The 27,721-nt window shown below is 40.3% G+C and overlaps 2 protein-coding genes across 5 annotated transcripts in view; one reads left to right on the top strand and one right to left on the bottom strand.

Annotated features, from left to right (window-relative positions):
* The window catches only part of PALLD (palladin, cytoskeletal associated protein), a 265,196-nt gene extending 246,793 nt beyond the window's left edge, over positions 1-18,403 (bottom strand). The window contains exon 1 of one of the 2 annotated variants that reach the window (XM_044430707.1): positions 18,382-18,403. The gene's annotated coding sequence lies outside the window, so the exon portion shown is untranslated. Of the gene's footprint in view, positions 1-15,320; positions 15,361-18,381 lie in introns of those variants that run through there. The other variant, XM_044430706.1, reaches the window with a different exon arrangement.
* The window catches only part of DDX60 (DExD/H-box helicase 60), a 60,256-nt gene continuing 50,844 nt past the window's right edge, over positions 18,310-27,721 (top strand). For 2 of the 3 annotated variants that reach the window (XM_044430703.1, XM_044430702.1), the window contains exons 1-8: positions 18,310-18,462; positions 20,076-20,285; positions 20,673-20,736; positions 21,328-21,517; positions 22,666-23,007; positions 24,513-24,629; positions 25,685-25,780; positions 26,858-27,019. In XM_044430703.1, the coding sequence (XP_044286638.1) occupies positions 20,156-20,285; positions 20,673-20,736; positions 21,328-21,517; positions 22,666-23,007; positions 24,513-24,629; positions 25,685-25,780; positions 26,858-27,019 (1,101 nt within the window). In that variant the 5' untranslated portion in view covers positions 18,310-18,462; positions 20,076-20,155. Of the gene's footprint in view, positions 18,463-20,075; positions 20,286-20,670; positions 20,737-21,327; positions 21,518-22,665; positions 23,008-24,512; positions 24,630-25,684; positions 25,781-26,857; positions 27,020-27,721 lie in introns of all 3 variants that reach the window. The other variant, XM_044430704.1, reaches the window with a different exon arrangement.

Below are 27,721 nucleotides of genomic sequence, written 5' to 3'. Positions count from 1 at the left end.
TTTCCATCTTTCACCATAGCCTACAACATAGAACTTAGTTTGATTTCTGAGGCATCAGTCCTATACCCACAAACCTGGATGTAAAAACTATTGAATTGAATTAAATTTACGTTTAAGTAGATGTTATAGGATTGTGCTGCTAATGGCTTGCATCTGACATTAAAGAGCTTTGGCCTTCAGGTGGTACAGAAATGTAATAAATTAATAGTCTTCCTTAGAGTAGACCAATTGAAATGAATGGGACTTAACAATAGCATTGGATACAATCCAATGTAACTGTGTCTTTTCTCCTTCTATCTTACTAAGGTTATATCTATCTGTACTGCATGCATTCTTTCTCCACAAGGAATCTGGGGGAAGCACCAAAGCTCAGAAGCAGACTACATGCTTTGCCTGTGGAAGGTCCCAGACTAAATTCCTGACACATCCAACTTCTAGGATTAGGTAGCAGGTGATGAGAAAAAATTGCCTCAGACCCTGGAGAGCCAATTCCAGTCAGAGCAGAGAATACTGAGCCACCTGGTAGCAGGCCAAGTACAGTTCTGCATCTGTGAGTTACAGATTTCTAGCACCAGATTCGAAGCACTCATGTCAAACTACAATTCTCATATTGTGTTTAGGGAAAATAGTGATGCTTAAATTAATATAGAAATAAGATATATTAATGGTAGATCAGGAGATGTAATTTTCCAGACTTGACAGACTTGGTGGAACACAAGGAATTGCTTAACAACTCTGTAATATGTGGTGTTTTCTGGGATTTGGGAAAGTAAAACCTAAGTGCCTCTATGTTTATGTTTCTAGGGCTGGGCTGAAGCTGGAGCCCTCTGAACTTAGAAACTCGCCAGTCAGCTCAACATCCTGGAGTATTTGGGTGAGAATCAGGCTGTGGTGGCAGCTTATCAGGATTTCTGGTAGTTTTGGAAAAGGATACTTCCAAAGAAGGGGTTCAACAGTAGGGAAGTACTTCCTCTCCCACATTTGCCATAATTGGCAGGAGCCATCTATTTTTGCAGAATGTTATGAAGAATGCCTAATGACAAAATTGTTTACATACAAAACAAAACAACCCTGTTGAATCAAAGACACATATGATAATTTTTCTTGAAATTTTTCTTGCTTTTAGTTCAGGAAAGTCTGTTGCAAACCAGAATAAATGTATAGGGTATAACAAAACTTTGCTGGGCTCTCCTTTTTACCAATAACTTTGTACTTCTATTTTCCCCTCCCTCTTTAAAACTAAAATGGCATCATTTATTCAATGCATCTTAGCTCACTTGGGAATTTTAATGGTATCATACAATTAGTTGGGTCACTTCTGGAGAAGGGCACTCCTTGATGATCCAAAGAACCTTTGTAATGAGTTTTCAGAGATTTAGATACACCCCCAGGTTGCATAACTTCATGGCCTCATAAGAATACATCAAGGAAGATGGCAGAATGTCCAACACAAGATTATCCATATATCTAATATAGCAGATTACTGTATCTTTTTCCTAAGGGGCCTGCTTTAAGGTGTTGCTTTTGAAAATGAGGGAGAGCAGTCCTATAGCTCCTGGAGAGCATCCCAGAGACCATGAACTTCTTTGCAGTACTCCTTCCGAATCCACAGACATCACTACTACCTTGGAAGGGGTACTCTAGAATCTTATCCTTCTCTTCACCTCTCAGAACTGCATCAGAAAGAACTGTGGGACCTCCTTTGCAAGGTCAGAAGACCACACAGAGATCTGAAAGGCGATGCTGCAGCAGGAAGGGAGAGGGGAGGGAAAAGGACCATTTTACAAAGTGTCATATGACTTCTCCAGTTCCAGCTCTATCGCTGCCAGTGCCTCCACTAGACAGCCTCAGAAGTCCATCTGGGGTAGGGGAAAACAAAGGAGAGGTGAATATTGTCTTTGTTACTCCTCCCACCCTGCTGAGAGCAGCCCAGGGGGACACTGGGTACTCCGATGACTCTAGAATCAGAGACTTCTGTCCAATGAGGTTGCAACCCTCTTAGACTGAAAATACAATACTTCCATTATTTTACAGCTCTGCCATGCTTGCACTTTCTTGATATAAATTTTGCAACACCTTCTCTCTGAGTGGAAGAGGAGGGAGCTCAGGCTACACATTACAATTTATGGATACAAGGCTGTGGTGCTGGGGAATGGCTTTACCATTAGTGGGTTTCCATGAAAGCTCAGATGACTCATGTAATGGAATTATAATTTATTTCTATTTATTTCTCTAATGATTTAATATCCCTTGACAGCTAAAAAGCAAAGTGAAGCTTGCAGGGTTTAGATATAAGGCAAAGAAGCACAAACTAAAGCTGAGCTATAAAGTTCCTTGCCAATGAAATCCAAGGAACTTCCTGGACAAGAAGGTGAAAGTGATAGCATAGAAAGCTATGCACAAGTCCGTCATAGCAAAATAGTGTTAAGATCAGAAGGATTCTGATCTTCTGGATTTTCCATCAATCACAGCTTTGTGTAAGTAAATGCAATACATTCTAGAGTCTCAGAGAAACCCTCCCTCCCTCCCCTGCCCCCACCACACAAAGAAAAGGGGTTTAAAACAACATATCCAGACCATAGACATAGGAAGGAAATCTTGACTTGAAGTTTAGGTGTGACAGAATAGAAACCCCCTACTGAATTATGTATATGCTTTCACTGGGTGAGAACATTCCATGGATATTAGATGTCAGTTTTAAAAGGCAGTAAGTTGCCAGTCCTCATCATTGCAACTTTCCTCAATTTAGGAAAAGTCAACATGGTGCTGACTTCACAGTTAATGAGGAAAGGCTGCCACAAAGGGATTTGCAGTGTGATTATCTATACATAGCCTATTATTGTGTATAGTCATCTTCCATCAAAGGATCCTTGGATGTGTGAGAATTGCTGAATCAGGGTGAAGCATTTTTACTTATTATATTTCTTTCTTTTACCTTTTGGGAAGCTCAGACCAGCTGGATCCCAGACACGGGCAATGATCCTTGATTTCAGATCCTGGTTTGTTAATAGACATTAAAACATACTTTACCAGTTTGGGTCTATTGGAAAACTCTGATCAAACAAATCTCTCTTTAACTGTAATGTGCAAGGGGAGGAAGGGAGAAAAGTGATGAGGATGCATGTGGGCCCAAAAGTCCTTCCCAGTTTATCAAACCATGGTTTATTTAGACTTTGAGTGCTATATCTAAATTGGGCCAGAAATATATGCAACTTTAAACCTCTTAGAGTTGGCTATAACCTTGATCCACAAAACAGAATAAATAAGCTAATGTTTAATAAAGTTTCTTGGGTATTTTGACTTTTGAAATGACAAAGACTTCAGTCAAAACAAGAACGAACACAAACTATAGATAAATAATAAACGAGAACTCAAAGTTATGCTTGAACCAATCACTGTAGTTAGGGCTGGTATACCTTCCAGTAACCTCAAAAGTGACATACTTTAATGCACATTTGCTATGACAAAGTTGGCACATGGCTCTGGATTCTTACACTGCTGTCAACATAGTTGACTTTGCACACAAACTGAGGATGTACCCCAGAATATACTGCAAAATGTGGCAGACACCAAGTGACATCCACTTTGACAACTTAAGGAAAAGCTACAGTCTGCTTGACTTAGCAAGAGCAAGTGCTACTGATCTAAGAATGTACACATGGATTTCCTACTGGTGAACTTTTTATTTACAAGGATATCTTCCCAAAAGTGTTTTTGGTCGCCTCCTACTACTATTAGCTAATACTGGACTGAAAACTCTAATCAGCTCAGCTGTCTGTGAAGATTCCATGTGGTATTACCAAGGCTGCCACCCTTCAGCCCAGCTCTAGAAGAAATTAAATAAACAGGAATGTTTGTTGGATTTTCTTACTCAAAGCTCAGAACACAGACATCATCAAAACCCTGTGAAATAGCCTAAGTATACAGGAAAGAATAATGTGGGAAGCCAATAATCACAAGGAATTCTGAATGAGAATATCACTATTCATCCATTATTAGAACTGGTAAATTTGAACAAGAAGGCCATGGTTAGTAGCCCTGAGCATATGATGTGTATTATTTCATCCCACCCCAAAGGTCCATGTGTGCTGTGTGAAGATCTGTTGGAAGGAACTTCATGAAGGCCTCCACAGAAGTTGGAACAACAGTAGAGCATTTGGGTAAGGCTAGTCAGCATGGTCCTGCTTCATGTTCCTGTGATGAGTTTTAAGGATGCATGCATGCAACTAATCAGTAAGCTAAATCTCTCTTATCTATTTTTATGTTACCTACTTGAGCAGAATCTTGGCTTTAAAAGCATATCCAGAGTTCATTGTAGAGGAGAGAGTCTGAGACAGAGCTGTGAAATCTTCATCTAGGTGGTTCCAATAGACAAACTGAAAGTGAAGTCAAGCATATTTCTGGGAACCTGAGACCAGTGTAAGCCAGCCCCTTCGTGGAGATGGACTGCTATATTGCCCAGTGGGGATATTAGCTCTATTTCTGGTATCAGGGGACCTCTGTTGATCTCCATCAGAACGATCACAACAAAACACTACAATATAGTAAAGCTTGTTGGAATGGGGCTGCATGCACATCAGTTGATATTAGGCTTTAGGCTTTATCTAAATAATAGCAATATTTTTGTCTTCCCAATTTTACTAGATGCACAAATGTGACTTTAAATATCCCTTGGTATTTCTATAGCCACTGTTTTTCAGAGATGTTGTTATCTATGCAAGATCAGTTCAAGCATTTTCACTCAAAAGTGAATCCCATTGATTTGAATAAGATTTTGGAAATCTCAGAAAAATAAGCTTTCCTGAAAGGATCACCTGGTGCTAAATAGTGGTCTTTTCAGCACCAAGTGAAGGTTTTCTTCCTGATGCTGTTTAGTCTTTCAGTTTCTATTTTTTAAGGTGTGCTACTCTATTATGGGGCTTTGTTGCTAGGTTTTATTTGTTTTTATGTTTATTTTATATTGTAATTTTGAACTTTTATGTTATATGTTAATGTGTTTTACTTTACGGTTTTAATTTCTGTGACCCACCCAGAGGGCTTTGGCTATTAGGTGGTATAGAAATAATCAATCAATCAATCAATCAATCAGACAGCAACCACGATATTTTGATATCAACTATGTAGCTGAGAATCAGTGTAGTTTAGTGGTTAGAATGTTGGACTGGAACTTGGGAGATCAGGATTCCAGTCCCTACTGAGCCATGAAGTTCACTGGGTAACTTTGGGTAAGTCACAGACTCTGAGCCTACCCTACCTTACAGTTGTGAGAGTAAACTGGAGAGGAGGAGAATCCTGTAAGCCACCTTGGGTTCCTTACAAGAGGAATAAATATGGGGTGAGTATATAATGTAATAGTAACCATAATTTATATTTTTATTTATATTAGGTCAGATTAGATCAGTAATTATACAAAATTGTTCAATACACACATATGTTATACATATAATTGGGGCTATGGATCTTTCCCCATTTTAATTGAAAAGTTTAATGTTTCAGTTTTGTTCTTTTTGTTGTTCTTTTTCTTTTTTAATAATACAATGATACAGAGATATCAAACAAAATATATTGCAAGAATGCTGTCCTTAAAAACTCTGCATGGGTTCTAATTACTGTTTTGGTACATTATAAAATCTGAAAAGGGACTTCCCATCTTCCATGGCTTGCATCCAACGTTGGTGCTGCTTTGAGTGGATTTTTTGAAATGAATGGGGCTTAAGGTAGACTAATACTGGATCCAGTTGCATGAATATATTCCTCAATGTAATTGCTATATAAAATGTGCTACCTTGAATTTCCTATTCCTGTAGATGATAAGCAACTTTAACTTTCCTACCAACTACTTCAATCCATGATTAATTTTGACACAACTGTGCAGGCCAGTATCAGGATTTCCACCTTGTAAGTATAAAAGGCACTTGGCATTAGACAAATGCAGACAGCTGTGTGATGATGACAGAGCTGTGTGCTAAACAAAGACAAAAATATGAAAAGATGTAGGTTATACACTCCATGGGAAATCAAGGAAGCAAATTTGGCTGCGGGGAATAGACTGAAGTATATAATATTTAATGAGCTGTTAAGCCAAATAGCATTTGCCTGATAAAAACAGAACAAACACACACACAAAGGAAGCTGGCACAAATCAGGGAGAAGAGCTGGAGAGTGTGAAGCCCAAGGGAAATGTCTGGAAGGCATTTAGCTCAGGACTATTTTGGGAAAGGAATGTCCAGAGTTGGAGAGTCTTCAGGGTTGTTTCCCCCTCCTCTTTCTTCATATTTGATTGGCTGACAGACAGGTGCTCCTGAAGGTGATGGCAGAAGTAGGCCAGGCCTCCTCATATGTCAATTTGGTTATGGTAATAATATCTGAGAGCATTATGTCAAAGGCAGTTTCCGTTTATTCCTCTGGGGTGTTGCCCTAGAGCATGGTTAGTGAGTACGAGTGCAATAGTATGATAGGGAATAGTGTGCAAATGGGAAGGTCATATCACTGTTTACTGAATTGAAAAGAAGTAACCTGCATCTTGGAAGTATCAAGAACTTTTCCTGATGGATTTAAAATGCTCAACTCTATTCACTAAAATACTGTGTTTTGACATTGGCTTTTTGACAGGTAGATAGCCAGGAGGCTGCCTCCCCCTCCCATGTGGTCTGTTACATGTGTGCTGACTATGATAGTGTTCTCTTTGAATGGAAATTTGGGTTAGTATTTCTCCAAAAGGCCCTAAAATATAATCAGGGCAGGCATTTACTGATGGATCTTGCTAAAAACTTGCTTCCATCCAGAAGCAAGACTGCACGGTCCATGTGCAGAGTGAAAGTAGATGAATGGGTAGGACAATCCTTCCCTCAGCTCGAACAAGACATTGTATTAGAGTCTCTCAACCCTCCACACTCTCTTTAGTTGAAAAGTCTTTGAAAAGTCTGCTGAACTCCTGCAGTGATTCTTTTCTTTTCCATGGCCATCTCCCATAGGAGCCTCCAGTGTTCATCAAGAAATCGACTCGAACACATCTTTAACTTGGCAGCTGAAGCATTACCAGTCAGTAATGTTGTGAGCCGTCCATAGACGGAAGTGATTGGATGGCCTAGAAAAATCATAAATAAATAAATAGTAATTGAATACTTCTGGAGGATACCAAGTTGAGGAAGACTGATCCAAACCAAGGTGGACTAATCTAAAACACAAATATAAATCAAGTTTCTCTTGAAAGCTTTTCATGTACCCGGAGCTTTCACTGGAAGCTCAGGTGACAGCGGTGGCGAGGAACGCCTTCCTTCAGCTTCGGCTGATTAATCAGCTGCGCCCCTACCTGGAGTATGACTGCCTGGCGACGGTGACACACGCGCTGGTGACTTCCTGCCTAGACTTCTGTAACGCGCTTTACGTGGGGCTTCCCCTGAAGACAGTCCGAACACTTCAATTGGTGCAAAATAGAGCTGCCAGGTTGCTGACGGGGACGGGGCGTTATGCTCACATGACTCCAGTCCTCCGTCAACTTCACTGGCTTCCCATTGAAGCCCAGGCCCAATTCAAGGTGTTGATTATGACCTATAAAGCCCTAAACGGCTTGGGTCCTGGCTACCTGAACGAGCGCTTACGTCCGTATATGCCCGACCGCCCTTTGAGATCTGCGGGAGAGTCCCTTCTCCGGGAACCCTCCATGAAAGAAATTAGGAGAGTAAGTACTCGGAGGAGGGCTTTCTCTGCGGTGGCACCCAACCTATGGAATTCACTCCCCAAAGAGGTCCGCCTGGCACCGTCGTTACTGGTTTTTCGGCGCCAGGTAAAGACCTTTTTATTTAAACATCATTTTAATTGTTAAAACATATGATCTGGCCAGGGCAACTTCTTCTTCCTTCTCTTTCTCCTCCTATATTTTTATTTACTTAATTTATACTGATAATTTTAATCTTATATTTGTAAATCAATGTATTTTTTGTATTTTTGTATTTAATGGTAATTTATTATGTGCTATTGTATTTCAATGTATTTTATCGTGTTGTAAGCCGCCCCGAGGTTTCGGCAAGGGGCGGCATAGAAATGTTATAATAATAATAATAATAATAAAAATAAAATAATAATGTACTACATTGTGTTAATTTAGGAAGAGATGATAATTTACACTGTTGCATTCTTACAAGCAGGGTTTGTATCTATTTATCTCAGTGCATATATTTAACACATTTTCTTTTGGTTCTTAAAAGGGAATGTCTTTAAAATGTTTCCATATACAGTTTTTCTTATGATCACTATTTATTATTTATTTATTAGAACATTTTTATGCCGCCCCATTCGCCGAAGCCTCGGGGCGGCTTACAACAAATAAGTTAAATAACATTTTAAAATATATACATTAAAATAAATTACAAATATACAATATAAAATAAGCTGCCCTGGCCAGAAAAATTCAATAATATTAACATTTAAAATGCTGCTTGAATAAAAAGGTCTTCGCCTGGCAAACAAATAACGACGGCATGAGGTGGACCTCTCTGGGGAGCGCATTCCATAACTTAGGCGCCACCGCTGAGAAAGCCCTCCTCCGAGTACCCACCCTCCCAATTTCTTTCACGGAGGGTTCCCGGAGAAGGGCCTCTCCCGCAGATCTCAGGGGGCGGGCGGGCATATATGGATGTAAGCGCTCCTTCAGGTAACCAGGTCCCAAGCCGTTTAGGTCTTTATAGGTCATAACCAACACCTTGAATTGGGCCTGGACTTCAATGGGAAGCCAGTGAAGCTGACGGAGAACTGGAGTCATGTGAACATAACGTCCAGTCCCCGTCAGCAGCCTGGCAGCTCTATTTTGAACCAATTGAAGAATCCGGACCATCTTCAAGGGTAGCCCCACGAAGAGCATGTTACAGAAGTCAAGACGGGAAGTCACCAGCGCATGTGTCACTGTCGCAAGGCAGTCGTACTCCAGGTAGGGGCGCACCTGATAAATCAGCCGAAGCTGGAGGAAAGCGCTCCTTGCCGCTGCTGTTACCTGAGCTTCCAGTGAAAGCTCAGGGTCGAGGAGCACTCCCAAGCTGCGGACCTTGTCCCTAAGAGGAAGTGCAACCCTGTTCAGGACAAGGTTCAATTCACCCTCTCCGAAGCCCGATCCGCCAACCAACAGGACCTCCGTCTTGTCTGGATTGAGCTTCAGTTTATTGGCCCTCATCCAGCCCATTACCTCGGCCAGGCACGGTTCAGCACAGCCACTGCCTCACCTGGATTGGTGGAAAACGAGAGGTAGAGCTGGGTATCATCAGCGTACTGATGGTTCCGCAGCCCACACCTCCTGATGACCTCTCCCAGCGGTTTCATGTAGATGTTGAACAGCAAAGGGGACAAAATGGACCCCTGCGGTACTCCATGGCATAGCTGCCATGGCGCAGAGCCATAGTCCCCCAGCACCACCTTCTGGAATCGGCCGTTGAGATAGGAGCGGAACCACTGCAAAGCAGTGCCTCCGACCCCCAATCCCGCAAGCCTATCCAGAAGGATACCATGGTCGATGGTATCGAAAGCCGCTGAGAGGTCCAGGAGAACCAACAGGGACGCACTCCCCCTGTCCTTCTCCCTGCACAGGTCATCATACAGGGTGACCAAGGCAGATTCAATACCGTACCCGGGTCTGAAGCCGGACTGAAATGGGTCCAGATAATCAGTTTCATCCAAGAGTGCTTGGAGTTGTCCCGCCACCACCCGCTCTAACACCTTGCCCAGAAACGGGATGTTGGCCACTGGTCTATAATTAGTGGCCATCTCTGGATCCAGTGATGCCTTCTTCAGGACCAGTCGGACTACCGCCTCCTTTAAAGGGGCAGGCACCTGACCCTCCCTCAGAGAAGCGTTAACCACTTCCAAGATCCAGGTTCCAATCCCGTGCTTGGAACCATTTATTAACCAAGACGGGCAAGGGTCCAAAAGGCAAGTGGTTGGACGCACTATAAGTGGCTATAAGACTGAAGCTTAATTATGGGAAAAGAAGAATATGCGTGTTTTTCTATTTTCAGTATTGTTCTGCTTTACTCTTTTTGGGGCCAGCCTCACCCTCAAAACAAACAAATAAACAAATTGAAAACACCAATGTTAGCCAACCAAATTGATAAGTTGTAGCAAAATTCTATAATCGCTAGGCAGACTAGAGAAGTTTATATTTATTAGGTGAAAATGAAACACCCATGTTTGGTAGGTAAAATGCAAATATTCATATTTGTTAAATGATCAAATCGATTCTTCATTTCTACGGAAAAGCCTTTCTTAACTCAGTCTATCTAGTAGAGTCATTGATTCTGTACTTCTCTGTGTTAATCTGCCATTTTATTAAGGATTCTGCTTCTGGATTATTTGTGGAATTAAGAATGGCTCCTTTGTGTTTTTCCCTTTCTATTTTCTGTCCACCCTGGGGCCTTTTTGTATGCTTCATTACACAACCACAAGGTGGCAGTTCAATATCACATTGGTACCCCAGCTTCACTATCTTAAGTTTAAGATCAACAATTGATCTAGAAAGCATTTCAGAATACATGAAATCAACTCTTTACTGGAACACTAGACATGGTTGAATGGATAGCTCTTACTATGAATGGAGTTATGAATGGAAAGCCATTGCAGTGATCAGCATTTTGTTGTTGTTTTTATATATTTTATTAAAAATTTTAAACTAACACTTAAAAACAAAACAAAAAAACAAAACAAAAACATCACAAACATTGGATTCACCGGCTCAACCTCCTACTACATATTTTTTAACATTCTAACATCAAATTCCAATTAATTTATCATAGTTTGAAAAACATATCTAAATTTACACCAAGTCCCGTTTCTCCAGCCAATTATAAAAAGAGTCTTTCTCCTTCAACAATAAAGTCAGTCTATCCATTTCTGCACTATCCTCAATCATGTTAGAGGCAGTGATCAGCATTTTGGACTTTAGGGTTTCTTGCACATGAGGGTTTAACTCGCTACTTAATTGAGACAAGTGTAATGTCCATTTTGGGTGGAAAAATGCATGTTTTTTATCCTCCTGGGATTTATATTTCACTTCCTTTCTGAGCTATTAATCATCTGCAAGATGGCCCCATGGTATAGCTGCAGAGTAGCAGATTGGCAATTTTTCACAAGGCTTCTGTTCTAGTTGGGAATTTAGTTGGGAAAGAAAGAAAACTTTCTCCATTCAAAAAACAAACAAACAAACCACACCAAAAAGCCAGGAAAATGGCTGGAAGACCTGGGAAGGGCCCTGGAAGAGGACAACATCATTTAAAGGTCCTGCAAACATCTCTGTGTGAAGGATTAGGAGTGCACAATAAATATGTGGTGTAGAGAAGGCCTTAGGGACCTGATTTTTTGAGTCATGAAATGCATTTTATTTCATGACTTTACAGTCTGAACCAGTCTTTTAGTCTACTACACAGGACAAAATGCTGACTTCGCATCTACTATCCTGAGCTACCTGAAGGGAGAGTTGGGCTGCAGTTGTCTCAGCTGCAACATGGCATATTATTTAAGGATGGTTAAGAGTGGTTTAAGGATTCCAAGTACACGATGCACACAAAATGCATTGAATACATTAATGTCAATTATTCTTATCATTGGCCCTTTCCTTTCTGCTATGTGCCTGCAACTTCTATAGAGAAATAGTGACTTACTTGCTTTAAGTAATGTTAGCTTTGGACCCAAGTCTCATTTAGTTGGGACTTTTGATTAACTATACATAGCTCACCATCTCTCCAGTAAGTCCTAGCTAAGCGTCTCTACTCTTGAAACTACTACTATCTGTTAACTGAGTTTAATGTCTAAAGCATGAGATGCCTGGCCTCAAACCAACCTGGATGTCATGCTTCTGACCATGAAGTTCTTTCTTGTAATCCCACTGGGTGTATTTGTGAAAGCCAGGATTCACGGCCCAGGGAGGATTGTCGCACTCTGACTCTTTTTATTTATGCAGGCCACTTAATGTCATTTTAAAAAGTTTGCTTTCATCTGGAACTGGAACTTGCTTTAACTGAGAATGGCATTGACTTGTTGCTTTTAAAATTAGTTTTGTCCTCATGCTTTTATTATATTTTACTGAAAGCCACTTGGAAAGACATCCAGCAAAAAAGCTGAGTATAATTTTAATAATCAAGGGTTTTAGATGTTTTTAGATGTTTTTTCTTTTTCCTCTCTCCACAGTCACATTTTCTATTCTTTTCATCCCTTTTCTTTTCTAAGTTCATGATTTGTTGCTTTATATTGTTTTAATAACTGAGATTTTACATTGTAATTTTATATTATGTAAGCCATCCTGAGCACTTGGCAGAAAGACAGGATATAAATGCTTGTAATCAATCAATCAATCAATCAATCAATCCAAATAAACAAAATTGTATGCAAACTCACCCATAAATCAGGTTCCATTCCAATTGCCATTCAGTATCATTCTTTTTGAATATCCAAAGACAGTCTACATTTGCTAAAGGGTACTTCCATATTTTTTTAGTGGTACGCCACATATTAAAAGGCAGAGCCCTGGCACTGAAAACATGACCTGGTGCTAATATTTATGATGAGTAGCAGAAGGTAAAGAAACCATGGACCATAGTCAGGGACCACCTTTCCATGAGATGAAGTGGGACTGTTGTTTCAAGTGACAAAAACTGGAGGTGGTAGCGAGTGACATCCCGGAATTTCAATTTGTGAGGAGGAAATAAAACTTGGGTTTGTGGAAAAGATCAAGCATTCAGACCATTCGCTGCTTTATTGTTTAGTCCAGGTTCCTGCGGTTCAACTCACAATAATGCATTACCAGGCAGGCAGAGGTAAACTTGATTGCAAGGTTTCAATACAAGTACAGGGTATTTTATAATCTCCTGGTCACTTACACAGGTACAGAACAATTGATGCCAGAATGCAGATATTACAATGAAATTCTGAGGTCATCATATACAGAACAGATAAGGAAGATCAGCCAATCATAAAAGTGACAGTAAGATTACACTATTTCTAATTGCAGTGTATTGACACTTCAGTTGAGTAACTTCCAGAATCTTGAACCCATCTCTGGGTCTGCTTAGACATGTAAATTCAGGCTACTGAGAAGCCATTCATGAACTCATAAGCTCATCTAGACTCAGACCCTGAGTAATGCATCCACACCATTCTGATTGGCAGGGCACATGGGGCACTCTTGGCTAGCAAAATAGATACTTCCTGGTAAACTGTGAATTTCTACAGAGATTCTTTAGCTACATTGTGAATGTATATAATGTATATTTGACTGAATGGCCTGTCTGCTCTGGCTTACAGCAAGAAGAGTGAGAGAAAGGAGACGGGAGGAATACCATTTTAAACAGTGACGTAGCTTGGAAAGCTGGTGCTTTTGAGAAAGAGTGCAGATTTGAGTTTATGACACAGAAGCACATATAAGCAATGTTTTTCTGCCAGGATTTATCCAAATTTTCCCAACACGAGGTGTTGGAGGAGAAGAGGACAGCATATAAAAACGTTGATGAATGAATGAATGAATGAATAAATAAATAAATAACTGTATCATGTGAGCTGTGGAGATGGGGACCAGTTTTCTCACAATATAGCATTCCCAGCCAGACAGTTCAGATTTCAGAATGTGGATAAATGGGGTAGGAGGAATAGGAGATGGCTGATGATTCAGCAAAGTCAAGTTTAACAAGCAAGATTAGTGAGGCAGTGACTGAGAAGCAAACTGTTTTGGACAAGCGGCAAGACATTGTGGGGAGGAAAGTGAATTCATAGACCCAGTGAAGTGATACAGGGCCAAGCAGGTAAACCAAGTATGCAAGGTCAGGCATTCATGCTTTTTGGCCCACAAGAAGGTAGAGTCTGAGACTCAGGGAAAAGGAAGGAACTGGCCATTTCATTTTGAGATCAATTCTTCATGCAAGCAAAAGCTTCTCCCTCGCATTGGACAAAATGTTACTTTGATTTATGCTACTTGTTAATAACTCCCACAGAAGATACCCTGTATTGCAACAAAGCCTGTTAAGTTCCAATGAAAGACTATTTTAAAACCTTTCATTCTGATCTTCTCGGAAGGAAAAAGCAGGAGAAATGTGCTCACAACATAGTCTTCCTTTGGACACCCAATGTACCATACCTCCCTCAGATGAAGTGGGGGGATTGCTCTCCTCAGTGTTGCAGGAGGATACTCAACCTCAAAGAAAGGTTTTTGCCTATGGAATCCGCGCTCCCCATCTTGCTTTTCAAAGAAGAGATATTGCATTCCTATCCTTTTTCAGAAAATACATGCCCTGTCTTGTTCCCTAAATGAAATTGTGGGAGCTAGTTACATTTACTAAGTGATAATAGAAAGGCACATTGCTTTGTATTCCTGCATTTAATTGTACTGTTTTTTGAACCATGGCTCAGATTAAAACTATGTATGGGGTAGGGGTGAAAGAGCAATAGAGAGGGATGGGTCCCATGTTATAGTTTCCATACTGTCGCCTACCTTAATTTTAATTGAATATGTAACATTGTTTAAAGTGAACAACTTTTCAGAATTGTTGCTTTGGATAGGTTGTTGATGCTGCTGTAAAATTTTTTAGTCAAGTTTTATGAAGTCATAACATCAAAAGCGTATCAGGTGTGGATTCCCAGATGGCCAGGCCACTTTCTTTCACTAATAGTTTGGTGGCTTTTGTGCAGTTCTTTCCTATTCTAAAAGTTTAAAATATCTCCCTTTAGGTAACTTAGATACTGATAACGTGAGTTGTGGTATTTATTTATTTATTTATTTATTTATTTATTTATTTATTTATTTATGGCATTTTTGATCTGCCCACTTTTATTTTGGGGCCCACTTAACTCTGAAAAGCAGCCCCTCCTCCCAAATAACTTTTACAAAATAGAATTTGGATGTTGGGCTAAGTGAGCTTCTACAGCAGAAGCTGCCTTATCCCAAGTCGGACCATGGCCCCATCTAGTCTGCCACTGGTGACACTGACTGGCAGTAGCTCCCCAGAGTTTTTGGCAGGAATTTTCTCATCCTTATTTTGACATGACAGGGATTGAACCTGGGGACCTTTAGCATGGAAGGCTGTACTCTGCCAGTAAGCTAAAGTTGTCCCCTTATGCACTGCTACATTAAAAAGAGAAGAGAGGCTCAAAAGCACCATATTGGATCAGATAACTTGTGTACCTATGGTTCAACATCCTGTTTCCCTGCTTCTGAGAATCCTATAAAGCAAGGCACGAAGGCAAATAGCCTTCTTCATTGTTTGTTCCTTGGCAGCTAGTATTAGTGGCAAACCACCTATGAGCACTCAATTATCATGGTTATAGCCATTTCAGGACCAGTGTACACTTACCTGATATCATTGTAAAGCCATCTAAACCAGAGGCCATCACACCTTCTGTGGGCAAAAACCATAAGTCAATCATGTATTTTCTTTTGTCTGACCTGAATCTATTTCAGCCAACTTCAAAAGCAAGTATTTGTTTTCATTGCTTGCTTGCACTCTTGGGCAAAGACCCTGTGTCCATACTGCAGTCTTGGAGGAACGGACATGCATGAAAATCAGTGCAGCTTTGCCTGCACAGGGTCAATGTATGGTGGCTGTGGCTGGTGAGAGTGAATGCTGTTCACTTGCTTTTGCCCACTAGCTCTTTATATTTTTATTATAACATGAATAGATTTTTGTATTATGCCTCCACAAGTCTTTTCCTTTCCCTCCCCTACACATTACTCTTTACCCAAAAATGCTTTTACAGCATTCACACTACTCGTCACTTGTGACACGGAGAAAACAAGTTGGAGCTTTGAGAAACGAAACTGAACTTTGCAGCCTCGACGCCTGGCCTGCTGTAAGGCAGGAAAATAGGGAGTAGCCCGCTGTGTATCGATTCAGTGGGGAAGTGCCTCAGCATTGTGTTGGTTGTTAACAGGAATTAGTCTTTGACCAGTCATGTACTCTGTACCTCTTGGATTGGAAGAATATCGCCAGGGAAAAACAAGCCCTGATCTCCATCCATGGAAAGTGCTGAGAACTGGTTTCTCCCTCTTTTTTATTCTGGCAGACCCAGACATAAAATGAAATTTTTATTTAGGTTGGTCATTGGCTTTAGCTTATAGAACAAAATTTACAAAAATAAAATACATAAATTGTACAGAGCTAAAGTTATCCTAATTACTTTCCATAATTTATATAAGTGCCAATACCAAAATGAATACAAAACCCATTATACTCTCTGAATTGGGCCCTAGAGAACACATCACACCAGTCTCCCGCCAGTTGCATCGTCTGGCTGTTATTGCCCAGGCCCAATTCAAAGTGCTTATGCTAACATATAAAGCCTTAAATGGCTTGGGGCCAGGATATCTGAAAGCTGTCCTGAGATGTTTGTAGGGGATGGGATAGAAAAACTTTTAATGAATAAATATTTAAAGGAACACCTGTTTCCATGTATCCCTACCAGACCACTCAGGTCATCAGTGGAGGCTCTCCTTCATGAACGCCCCCCCCCCCCAGTTGAGGTGAGGGGGGAATTGGCAAGGAAAGGGCCTTCTTGGTCACTGCACCTCACCTTTGGAATTCTCTTCCAAGGGAGGTGCGACTGGTGCCCACTTTATCTTGCTTTCAACACCAAGTTAGGACTTAGTATCTATTTTTAGATTGGATTATTGGTTTGCTGCTGGGTTTTTGTTTTATTGGTTGTTGTTATTGGTTATATTGTATTTATTTTCCTCCTGGTTCCCTATTTATATGGTTGCATTTATATTGTATTTTAATTCTGTTATGCTTTATGGTTTGTTTGTTTTTGTTATTTATTTTCATATAATACTGTGATTCACCCAGAGAGCCTCTGGCTATGGGGCAGCATACAAAATAAATAAATAAATAAATAAATAAATAAATAAATAAAGACCTGTGGTTGCCACAGGTTGTCTAACACTCTACAGAGATAGTCCTTGAACCAACAAGTTCATGTGATATTAAAACGTGAGTGTGCCTAAGCAATAAGGACCACCTGATAGTGCAATCAATACAACAGATTCTGGATGGCCACCTGTTGAGGATGCTATAGGTGTCCTGCACTGGGTTGGACTAGATCTTTTCCATGTTCCTTCCACTTCTGTGATCCTGTCAGAGGAAATGATCTCATTTCTCTGCAGTTTCTCCACACTTTTCAATAATCCTCCACTATTAAAGATTTCTCTTCTTTCCCTGCTGCCAGGCTTTTTTTCCTGTTTCTGATAGAAATGTGAAGTTTACTTTTTTCACGATATGCACAGAACCATTTTACAAGATGGCATGCAAAAAATCCCCAGCACTTTTTACATGGTCTCCCAAGCCATGCACAATGCATCAATGGCGAAGGAGCGGGTCCGTGCCGTTGTCCCACCCTAGACTCGTCCACAGACTAACAGAGCATCTTGCATAAAACAGCCTGAGTGAATTCCAGTGGTAGCCCAGCCTGGGACCTCACAAAATACAAGGCCTCCCATCGTATCGGAAGAACCTACAAAAATGCAAACAGTCCATGCGCACAGGCTGAGGCGGGCAGGGTGGATGCATTCACACCCCTCACCTCTACTTCCTCGGTCATTGTACCTGCTTGGATGTTAGAAACACTCTTTCCTTTCCTTCGGAAGAGAAAAAGATTCCAAGCATGCAGAGAATTCTTTTTGAAACTTTATTGCAACAAGGAGAGTCAGAATGTTTTTCTTCCCTTCTTCCAACTCAACTCACCACATGTTTACATCTCATTTTTATGCCCCGCCCTGCTGCTTCTCCTTCCTCTTTTCCCCCATTGACCAGGGTACTGGGAAGTTACAAATCTTCCGCGCCTATTCTGTTCTTCCATCGCAGCTGAATTATAATGAGCTTATTCATATGCAGGGTGTTTATTAGCAGTCATGAGGTCATTCATGGATAAGTTCCCTGCTATCTTGTCTATGCGCCAAATTCCTCACACTTTGTGCTATCTGACCTCAGCCCCCTCTCCTCCTTTAGGCTAATGAATTTTCTTCGTTACCTTTTCTTTACTCTTCCTACTTCCTTGTTTTAAATCATCCTTTCATCTTTGGAGCAAAACCATGAAACTATTGTTTAAACAGTTGAACCCTATGGAATGCGCTCCCCAGAGAGGTGTGGCTGTTGTAAGCCGCCCCGAGGCTTTGTTGCGATGGGGGCGGCTTAAAAATGTTTTAAATAAATAAATAAATAAATAAATAAGTTTCCGTTCCTCAATCTCTTTTCCTTTTGGCTTACTGCCACTGATTCCTTAACGCTGTTTACAGTGCTGCTAGCTGAGACACCCAAGAAGCCGCTTCTACCCGCGCTCTGAGAAACGAAACCTAGTTGAATTCCCGTCGCAGGAAAAGGAAAGCAGAAAATGCTGCTGCCAATAAAAGGACTTTTCACTTGCCATGACCAGCCCGATCGCGGCACTGCCCTTCTGTGATTGCAGGAGGATTGCCGAGAAGGACCCGTTGATCTCGGTGGAACGGTAAGGAGAGGTATTTCCCTGCTGGGCTATTGTACTGAAAGGAGCGTCAGGAGTTCCCTTGACCCTCTATGGAGAATGGCATTGTTAAAGAGGAAGACAGGCTTTGACCCGCGAGCCCACGTGCAGAATCTCCTGCTCCCCTACAGTGTAAGACCTGGGTGCTGGCTCTAGGGCACAGCACTGTACAGTAGCAATATAAACGAATGGAGGTTGTCCTGTGAACGCACACAGAGTGCATTTCTTTTTCCATAGAAGTCAACAGAAACAGCAATATTTTTCCCCACATGGGGTGGATAATAGGATGCTTCAGGCCAGGCAGCTCGATTTTTAGAGGCTTGTGCCATCAACCAGAATCTGGTGTAGAAGACAAATATTTAGAATAAAAATATCCAAGTCCAGGAATGTTTTGAGTATCAGAACAGAATGGAGCTCACTGGCCTTATATTTGTGGTGGAGAAACCCAAAGCTTCCCCTTTCCAATTTGTTTTCCTTCCCATAGGGGAAAAGATTCAGGTTTCCATACTTTTTTTCCTTTGTGGAAGTAAAATCAGCTGTCATGAGAAAAGTATGGCCAGGAATGTGCTAGCCTCGTTACCCTTTGTGAGTGCCTTCACAATTTCATCCTCCTATGGATGCATTTCCCTGAAGGGGGAAAATGATCTGCTATTCTTGGGAGAACATAACTATATATGTTTCTATATGTGTGGGTAATTAGTGCCTGAGTTTCCTTCTTTTCCTTTTCCTTCCCTGTTCCTTTCCTCTTGTATGCCATGTCTTTAGATAGCAAGCCTTTAATTCCACATAAGGCACTCTAGGAGCTTTTTATCTGGAGAGCAGACTATGCATGCAATTTTAAAAATCATTCCTTCATATAAAAAGACACTAAAAATAACTTCTAGAAGCTGTCATTGTTTTACCTCAAAAAGAGATACCTCCATCTTGCATTATTTACTCAACAGAAATTGGGACAAAGGGACAACGCTCGTTTTTATTGTGCAGTCATGTTTGATAATTTTGGAAGTAGGTGTGACTTTGAGGTGTGCCTCTGACTATCATGAAGGAGACTCCCACACACACTTCTAAATTTGCCACTACACCACTGGGTAAATCTCTTGCTTTTCAGTTTCTGCGTGGGTCAGAGAGACTATGAAGAAAGAGGACCAGTTGCCTACCTGTAACTGCAGTTCTTCAAAGTGTGGTTTGCCTGTGACCTCACAGAGCCTACCTTTGATTTCTCAGTCCTCATTTCTATCTCAGGTCTGGCAGGCTGGAAACTGAGCAGCAAATGGGAGCCATGCCCAGTGTGTGTGCCGAGGGAATGGATGGGAATCCCTTCTGAACTGTTCAGCTCTACAATGCTGCAAATAACTGTTCTACACAGGTGCATAACCCATACATGTGAATCCACAGGGAATCACATGATGATCCATAGTAAGAGCGAATTAACCAATCCTTTCCCCCATTGCTAGCTATGTTGCCTAAGAATTGGCTTATGGTAGTGGTGGGGCACAGCTGGATCCTAGCCAGTATATCTTAAAATAATTGCTTGAATAAGTAAAAGAGCAGAATTTTAAAACACTGGAATGACATCTATATGTACTTTGTGGTTTCAGGGCGTCTGTATGAAAGAATAATGGTCCAGATTTAAATACACACAGTATCCAAAGTGGTGTCAACAGTCATAGAACCTGTCATGGCTTCTGAAGCAAGTGTTGTCAAAAAGAAAGACCCCTCAAGCACGCTCAACAAGCCCAAGAAGAAAAAGCAGGCAGCCTCAGCAAATATTTCAAGTGAACCATATTTATACGAATTCCAAAAACCAGGTAAGTAACTATATATGTTTTCGGCTTGCTATTGATTTGTTTTGGAGGCAAGATTTTGACATACACCTTTCTGTCTTCATTCATTATTTTGCTTTAGTGTTATATTAGTTGGGCAAAAGAAAATCACTGTTAAATTATGTTGTCCCCTCCCCCAAAGATGCATGAATTGCTTTTTGTTGTTGTTGGCTACATGCACATGGTATATTTGATAAAATTCCTCTGAAACTTGAAAATTAAGAAGTAAAAACAAACAGCATTCAAATCAGCCTAGAAATTGCTTCACAGAAATGGTTTTCTGTATTGTTTGCTCATATGCTATTTGGGATCTTGAGGGCAACATTGATAATGTGCAACAAACCTAGGATATTCCTATATTGTCTTTAACAGATCTTGAAATATGCATGAGAGACATTACTTGCAGCATTCTGAATTGTGAAATACCGTCAGCAGAGTATGTATAACGAACAGTATTTTCATCCTCTGACATGTCTTCTGAGCCTTTAACTCTCATGACTTCCTCTTTGTTCTGCATTCCCATCTTTCTTGCCACCATTGATTTATTACCTGTAATGTCACAGTAGCAGTGACACAATTTCTGTCACTGGCTTGATTGAATCTGATATCAAAGAAGACCTGGGAAGCCTTTGATCAAGCAGCTGAATGTTCAGAGAAACAACATATAGCCTTATGTACTGTCTGGGGAGGATCTGTTCCTTAATCTTTATGAGCATCCTAGAATACCCTGAGTTAATTACCCAGTAGTCCATTCTAGCTTTTTTACTAGTCAGGCAGATGTAAGCAGTCACATGTATCAGTCCAAATTTTCAAAGGAATATGTAAATGGGAAAAGAATTTATTAACACCTGGTTCTTAATTTAATTGATGATAGAAACAACTATGGCTGCAAACCACATCTGTTAGCTTGAGCATCAGATGCTTAGAAAATAGCTGTTTGTTTTACATGCAAGTTTTTAAAACTAACTTTAAAAAAGTAATTAGGCTTAATTGCATTGTTTCTTAACATACAACATTTTTGTTCCAGATGTGTCAGCTTACTGAATGATTATGTTGAATCAGAGTTCTTTCTGATTGATGGTGATTCATTGTTCATCACTTGTGCAAGAGAATTAACATTACAGCAAGGACAAAGCCTGCACTTCTTTTACCTAGTTGAACGCTTTCTCCTGGATTTAACAAGCAAAGGAGCAAAATATATCATTGTTTTCTTTAAAGTAAGACATAATTCGTGATACTATTTATTCTAAAAGGGCATCAAAGTACACATTAACTTAAAACAGACACTGTGGTTCAAGATACATGGCAGAAATGCAAGCAAAGTAGATACTCATTCAATGTGATGCCTTCCTGGTGTGTAAGACTTTAGCTCCCATCAGTCCTACATTTGAAAGTTACAAGGTTGAAGAGAAAGGCTGCTGGAAATGGGTTGCTTGCAAAAGCCCTCCACATTTCTTTCACAATAGCAGGTGGAGATAGTAGTCATGGTGTATATATGGATTGGGACCATTGAACAGGCATGTTCTCCTGTTGTAATGGGAAGTGGGAGCTTTAATCCTTTCTTCTCTGCTTTGTTTTCCTGCTGAAAATTGCAGGAACACTGTATTTTGCTTCCCTTCCATATTGGATCAGCCTCCCTACACCAAGTCTGTTGTGAAGTAAAGATGGTGGACAGTTGTAAGTAAATGCTTAAAAACACCACTGTGGTACAGTGGTTAAGTGTGCAGGATGGGACTCAGGCAATCTGGGTTCTAGTCCCACTCAATCATGGAGACCAATCACAGACTCTCAGTCCAACCTACTTCATAGTCTGTTATTGTGGGGATAAAAGTGCAAGGAGGAGGAGAATGATGTAAGTCACATTGAACTCGTAAGGAAAAAGCATGCTAGTAATGAATGAAAGTGTAGTTTGTTAATCTCAGCTGCAGCTGAACCTTTCTGTTCTTTCTGGCCCTGAATTCTGCCTTTCAGTCTGCCTTCCTTGTCAAGAACTTTAACTGTGGTACTTGGGCTCAGAGCTGATCTTTTCTCCACCTGTCTAGTTCCAGTCTGGTGAATTGTCTGGGCCACTGAGTGGGTACTGAGTTAGGAAACATGGTCTCTGTCTTGGGTCATATCACTACAGCTGGCACTCACTCTCCAGACCTGACTGAGTCATTTGCTTCTGTTTCAAGTGCTTGCTATTTGCTTGAGGTCAAGCTTATGGCAGTGATCATTTACTCGAGGAAAGAAAATATTATTACTCTTAGTCAGTTCACTCTGTGTGTCGCTCTATAGTGGTGCAGCAATTAATGTAACTCACAATTCTGTGAATGTTCTATGGCAATTATCATAATCAATTCAATATGACTTTTGTTTCTTACAGGATGCAGAACATCTATATTACAGAAATCCTGGTCTCCTTTCTTGGAGAACTGCATTGATCATCCATCTGAGGAAAAATACTGGAATTGAAATACATACTGAATTTTCTAACTGCTTAGATAGCAGCTGGAAAACATTTTTGGATGAGCACTATCCATATTTTGTAATAATCTCTGATGAAGGATTGAATGAGTTGCAGACTAATTTTCTCCATATATTTATTATGCATACCTTGTCAAAACAAATCAATGTTGTACTTACTTCAGGTCAAAAATCAGATACAATCCGAGTTTATGGGTATCACATACGAAGTAAATATAAGCACCAGCATTTTTTTCAAAAGGTGAATACTTACTAAGATAAATTTCTTCTAAATTAAGGGAAGGGATTAAAGAACTCATGCATGATGTCTCTTAGATTTAGAGGAAACATCCTTGATGACTACACACATCCCCATTATTTTGATGTGGTGGATAGGTAGTGTTTGCCATTTTTTCAATAGGGGTGGTTTCTTTTGTCTTCTCTCTTAGTCATAGTAAGGTGAAATTCATGAGGATAATGTTCCTTAAATAAAAATACATATTGATTAGATACTATCATTGACACTGAATACATGAAGATGTCACATGAAGATTTCACTGCCATTTTGATTTCACTACTTTACTATGCAGAGGGTTGTTTTTTCCCCCTTTTAGTTTTTTTTAATACAGAGAAAAAAAATACAAACATCTGAGATACAAGTATATACCATTCAAAATAGTCATGATATAAACACATGAAACTCAACTAATGAGTAAAAATAACAACACTGTGCACCCACCACCCAGGAGACCAATATTACCTCCATTTCATTTAATATAATATAACAATTAACAGTATATACTATATGTACCCACGTCCCCTCCAGAAATTCATATATTCTTGAATAGGCTTACACCCTTTACCTTCTAGCAATACTGCTTTCACAAAGCCTTCCCATATGTCATTATATTTATTTACTTTTATTATCCCTTTTAAAATTTTTATTTCTGTTGTCAATTTATCTTTAACTACCATATTCCATATTTCATTATACCATTCATTCCTTTCCTATGCAGAGGGTTGTGAAACATAAAGAAAAGGTTTGACAACTTTATAGGTGGTGATATAATGAATATTAGGCAGATGAATTTGTGATGGTTAACATTGGCATTTACTGTGCACTTCTCTACTGGTTGATTTCCCCTATAGATGATTTAATTATTTAAGTAGAATTTTATTCCCACAATTTTTGTTTATCAAAATGTATTGTGATTCATTTTTATTTCTCTTACAATGAGAAAATTACAATTTCTCTGATGAATGGACTTTTTCCATCACAAAAATCATTTTTCAGGTAGTCTCCCATTCAGACACTGAGCAGAACAACACTGCCTTGGCTTCAGCAAGATAGAATAATCACCAGGATTCATCATTTTAGGGAGCAATCTTGTGCATGTTTAGACAAAAAAGTTGTGGAGCATGCTGGGAGTTGCAGGCCTTTTTCTCGCTAAATGTGCCTGTGATTGACTCATTTGTTCAATCAATACATTTGTATAGGCTGCTAGAGGACCTTTGCAGTTTAGCCATGAGCACAGCCACAAGGAGCAACTTGTAGCCTTTGCATTACATGTCGAGGTTGGTGGAGCTGGGAGGACCCAGCATTAGTCAGCGCTGTGGTGCCGCCCATGTAGCTCTTATTTATGCATGACTGAATCTTGAGGAAATGGTTGTCTTGGTACTAGCAGTAAAGAAAAATCTAGGTTTATATTTGGAAGTCAATAAGGGTTGAATGCAGCACTTGCACCCATACTATTTTTCTTTTTTTAGAACGAAGCGAAGGTGAAATCTTACTATTGGTCACTGGTTAAATATTTGAAGGACTTCAGTGCAAAAGGATGCAGTTTACTTTCTGGATGTTCAAGTCTGAAGGTTTTGATGACAAAGGTACTAAGTACTTTTCTAAATTCTTCAAATAGCACTCGGATTATTTTCATCCTTATGTAATACTTTTAACATTCTCAAAATGTATAGGAAGATGATAGAGACTTAAAATAAACAGATCGCTGCTCCCATGCAATAGGCTAATTAAGAGAGCAATCCTAAATCCATGGCTGAGTGTCACAGAGATCATAGGATGGCTTGTAAAACTGTTCCAAGACTTTGGAGGGGAAATTGGAGATCTGACCCCAATCCCTGCCTCTTGTTGCCAGTACAGCTTTCTGAGGTTAGAAAAGTGGGCTCAGAGGAGGACAGAAGGGGGTGTTTCAATGGGTAGTGAGGGGAAGAGATCCTAGAGGCCAGGATACTAGTTATCCTTTCCTCTCAGTGAGATGGGCTGAAAAACCTGTCTAGCATAAATCACCCAAGACACAGAATGGGACAGTGAAGATCACTTCTGCTGCTCTTCCACCCTGCCAGCCTCTGTGGTCTGGGGCTTCCAAGCAGTGAGGGTTCAATCCTGTCTACATTTAAATAGAAAGGTGCTGCATGTCTCATGACTGGGGGATGCTGAACTGGTGTGTGTGTGTGTGTGTTGGGGGAGGAGTCGGTTGGTTTTTTTTTTTTTGGTCTAATGCAAAAGATTATCCCCGATGCAATGTTCATAAGATTTTCATTCTCATGGAAAAGGGATGTAGGAAGTGTTAGGTGGAAGAAGGAGCTGAATTTTTAAAAGTGTGATAGAAGAAATGACAGCTTCATTTGTACTTTTCACTGCCTGCTTTTTAAAAATGAGATAGGAAGGGGAGCCCAAATGAACGGAAACAAATGCTGCAGGTATAAATGCCTTTATGAATGAACAGAACTGTATGCAGTTCTATATAATTGCAGAATTAAACTAAAACCACAGAGATGTTTTCTTTGAAGGCCTCCCACTTCTTCACACAAGCTATGCTAGCTGCAGAGTGTAGTTCATGTAAAAAATCTGAATTTTAAGAATCATTTTTCCATTATATTGTAAAGAGAAAAACTTACTAAACATTCTATATTTGAACTGTCAGGTTCAGACAGAACTGCAGTTACAGAAGGAAATAGAAAACCTCCGGTACATCGTCTGTGTTGTCACCTGTTCACTGGTCTTGGAATTCCACAGTCAGGTACTTGAAGCCAAACTATTCCCACACTATGGATGAGAAAATACATTATAGTGCAATCTATGTTCACTTGGGTGTACTTCCTAGTAACTAGGCTTGAAGTTAATATTCTTGTATGTGTTTGTTTTTTCCTATGCTCTCCTTCCTCCTGTTACCAGCATTTTCACAATGATTGCCAGTCAGTTACCTCTGCATTTCCAGAGGTCCTATGCTGGTACCAGTAGCAACCCGGAAGTTTCCTAGAAACCATCTTTGCAGTTGGATTGATCCACATGGTATCTAGCGCAGTAGTCAGAGCAGACTATTCAGACAAGCATTCTTCAATATTTCTGAAGTGATGAGTCCTGCTCTGTGGACACAAATGCCTGGTCTCTGAGTTACCTTCTTAAGAACTGCCAGTTCAGTCCAGGGGTTAAGGCCATATGGTTCATGTGCATCCAGAGCTTTAAGTCAGGCGGGGTGTCCAAAAGAATGTCCAGTAAACAGGCCAGGGATCCAGATACCAGTCAGCTTAGAACATAGATAAAAGCACTTGTTGTTTGCAACCCAAGCAACTTTATCTGAACTAATTTATAGCCAGCTGCAACTCAGCAGAATTGACTAATTAAGTCAGAGTGCTGTTTCATGGAAACCCCGCCCCTTGTTCCCTGAGACTCAGAAAGCTCTAGCTCTTCCTCTGAGGAGGATTCGTCACAGTGGGAATAGGGGGTCATGACAGCATGTCTTGGAATAGAACCTTTCTGTTTTCTTTGATTTTGGGCCAACTGGACTGAGGTGCTTCCTTTTTCTCTGACAAAATAATTGCTATTGGAAAAGTCAGTTTCTAATGATGAGGTTCTCACATTTTAACTACAAGTTTGCTCAGTGATATTGATCAGGCATCTTCCAAATGCTTCCATCTAGAACTGGGACAGAAACCTATTAAAATAAAGGAGACGTTCTTGAGGGCTCTTGATTTTGTAACTTGAATTTTTGCTATTCTCAAGTTAAAAGATGAAAAATGGGAAGCCAAGTAAAGTCTTCTTCCCAAATGTGATTTGTAGGCCATTCCATAACATTTTCTTTTTTTGCTTATCAAAGGGAAATGTGGAAACAGCATTAACACTGCAAGAAGCTGGAGACCTCATTCGGATGTATTGCCTCAGTGTGGTTTTTCTTCAGCATGTGCCCCTTTCACAGCGAGCTCAGATTAGAGACATCGATGTCTGCTGGAAGAAGGAAGTACTAAAGTTTATAGAGCAGGTGGATGTTGCCATGGATATTTCCAATATAACATTATATCAGTGTTGGCTTTATTATTAAATGATTTCAATCCAGGATAAGCTGAAGGAGGGTGCTGATTTTGTGACCCCCAGTGTGCCTTATTTTGGGTGAGTATTCACCCATTCAAAAAGTGTGTGCAGAAAGGGTGAAGAAAGGACACCATACAGCCAGTCAGACTTCGATACATGTTCGCATCACCGAGGGCAAATGAAACCCTCATTTTGCCTTCACTCTAAATGGACTGGGGAAGAAGGAATCTGGGCTGTTGCTAAGGCAACTGTATAATGCCGCCCCGTTCCTTCCTCCATTTAGAAGAACTGTATTATGAATGTACAGTTGTATCGCTGGCTGCCACACTCATTGTCACATTGGCAGATCTGACTGGCTTCATAATACCTTAATTTCCTCAAGCAAATTCCTGGCTGCCTCCAAAGATTTATGCTTTCTTGTTTTTAAGAGAGGAGGGAAATTTAAACAACTTGCTGGGTAAAAGAAGTTTTCAAACCAGACAAGCTAGGATAAAGGAATGAATGGATTCATTTTAATGGGTGTTTTATATACAACTATGTTTGCATTTAGCTAGGCAAGTGCAAAAACTACCTTGAGAACAATAGACTTGGCTCCCCAGATTCCACTCCACTTTGCAGCAGCCTTGAATCACAAGTTTTTGGCAAGTGTACC

The sequence above is a fragment of the Varanus komodoensis genome, unplaced genomic scaffold, assembly GCF_004798865.1.
Source record: "Varanus komodoensis strain SLA01 unplaced genomic scaffold, ASM479886v1 scaffold21, whole genome shotgun sequence".
NCBI lineage: Eukaryota > Metazoa > Chordata > Lepidosauria > Squamata > Varanidae > Varanus > Varanus komodoensis.
This window is presented reverse-complemented; position numbering and strand designations above follow the sequence as displayed.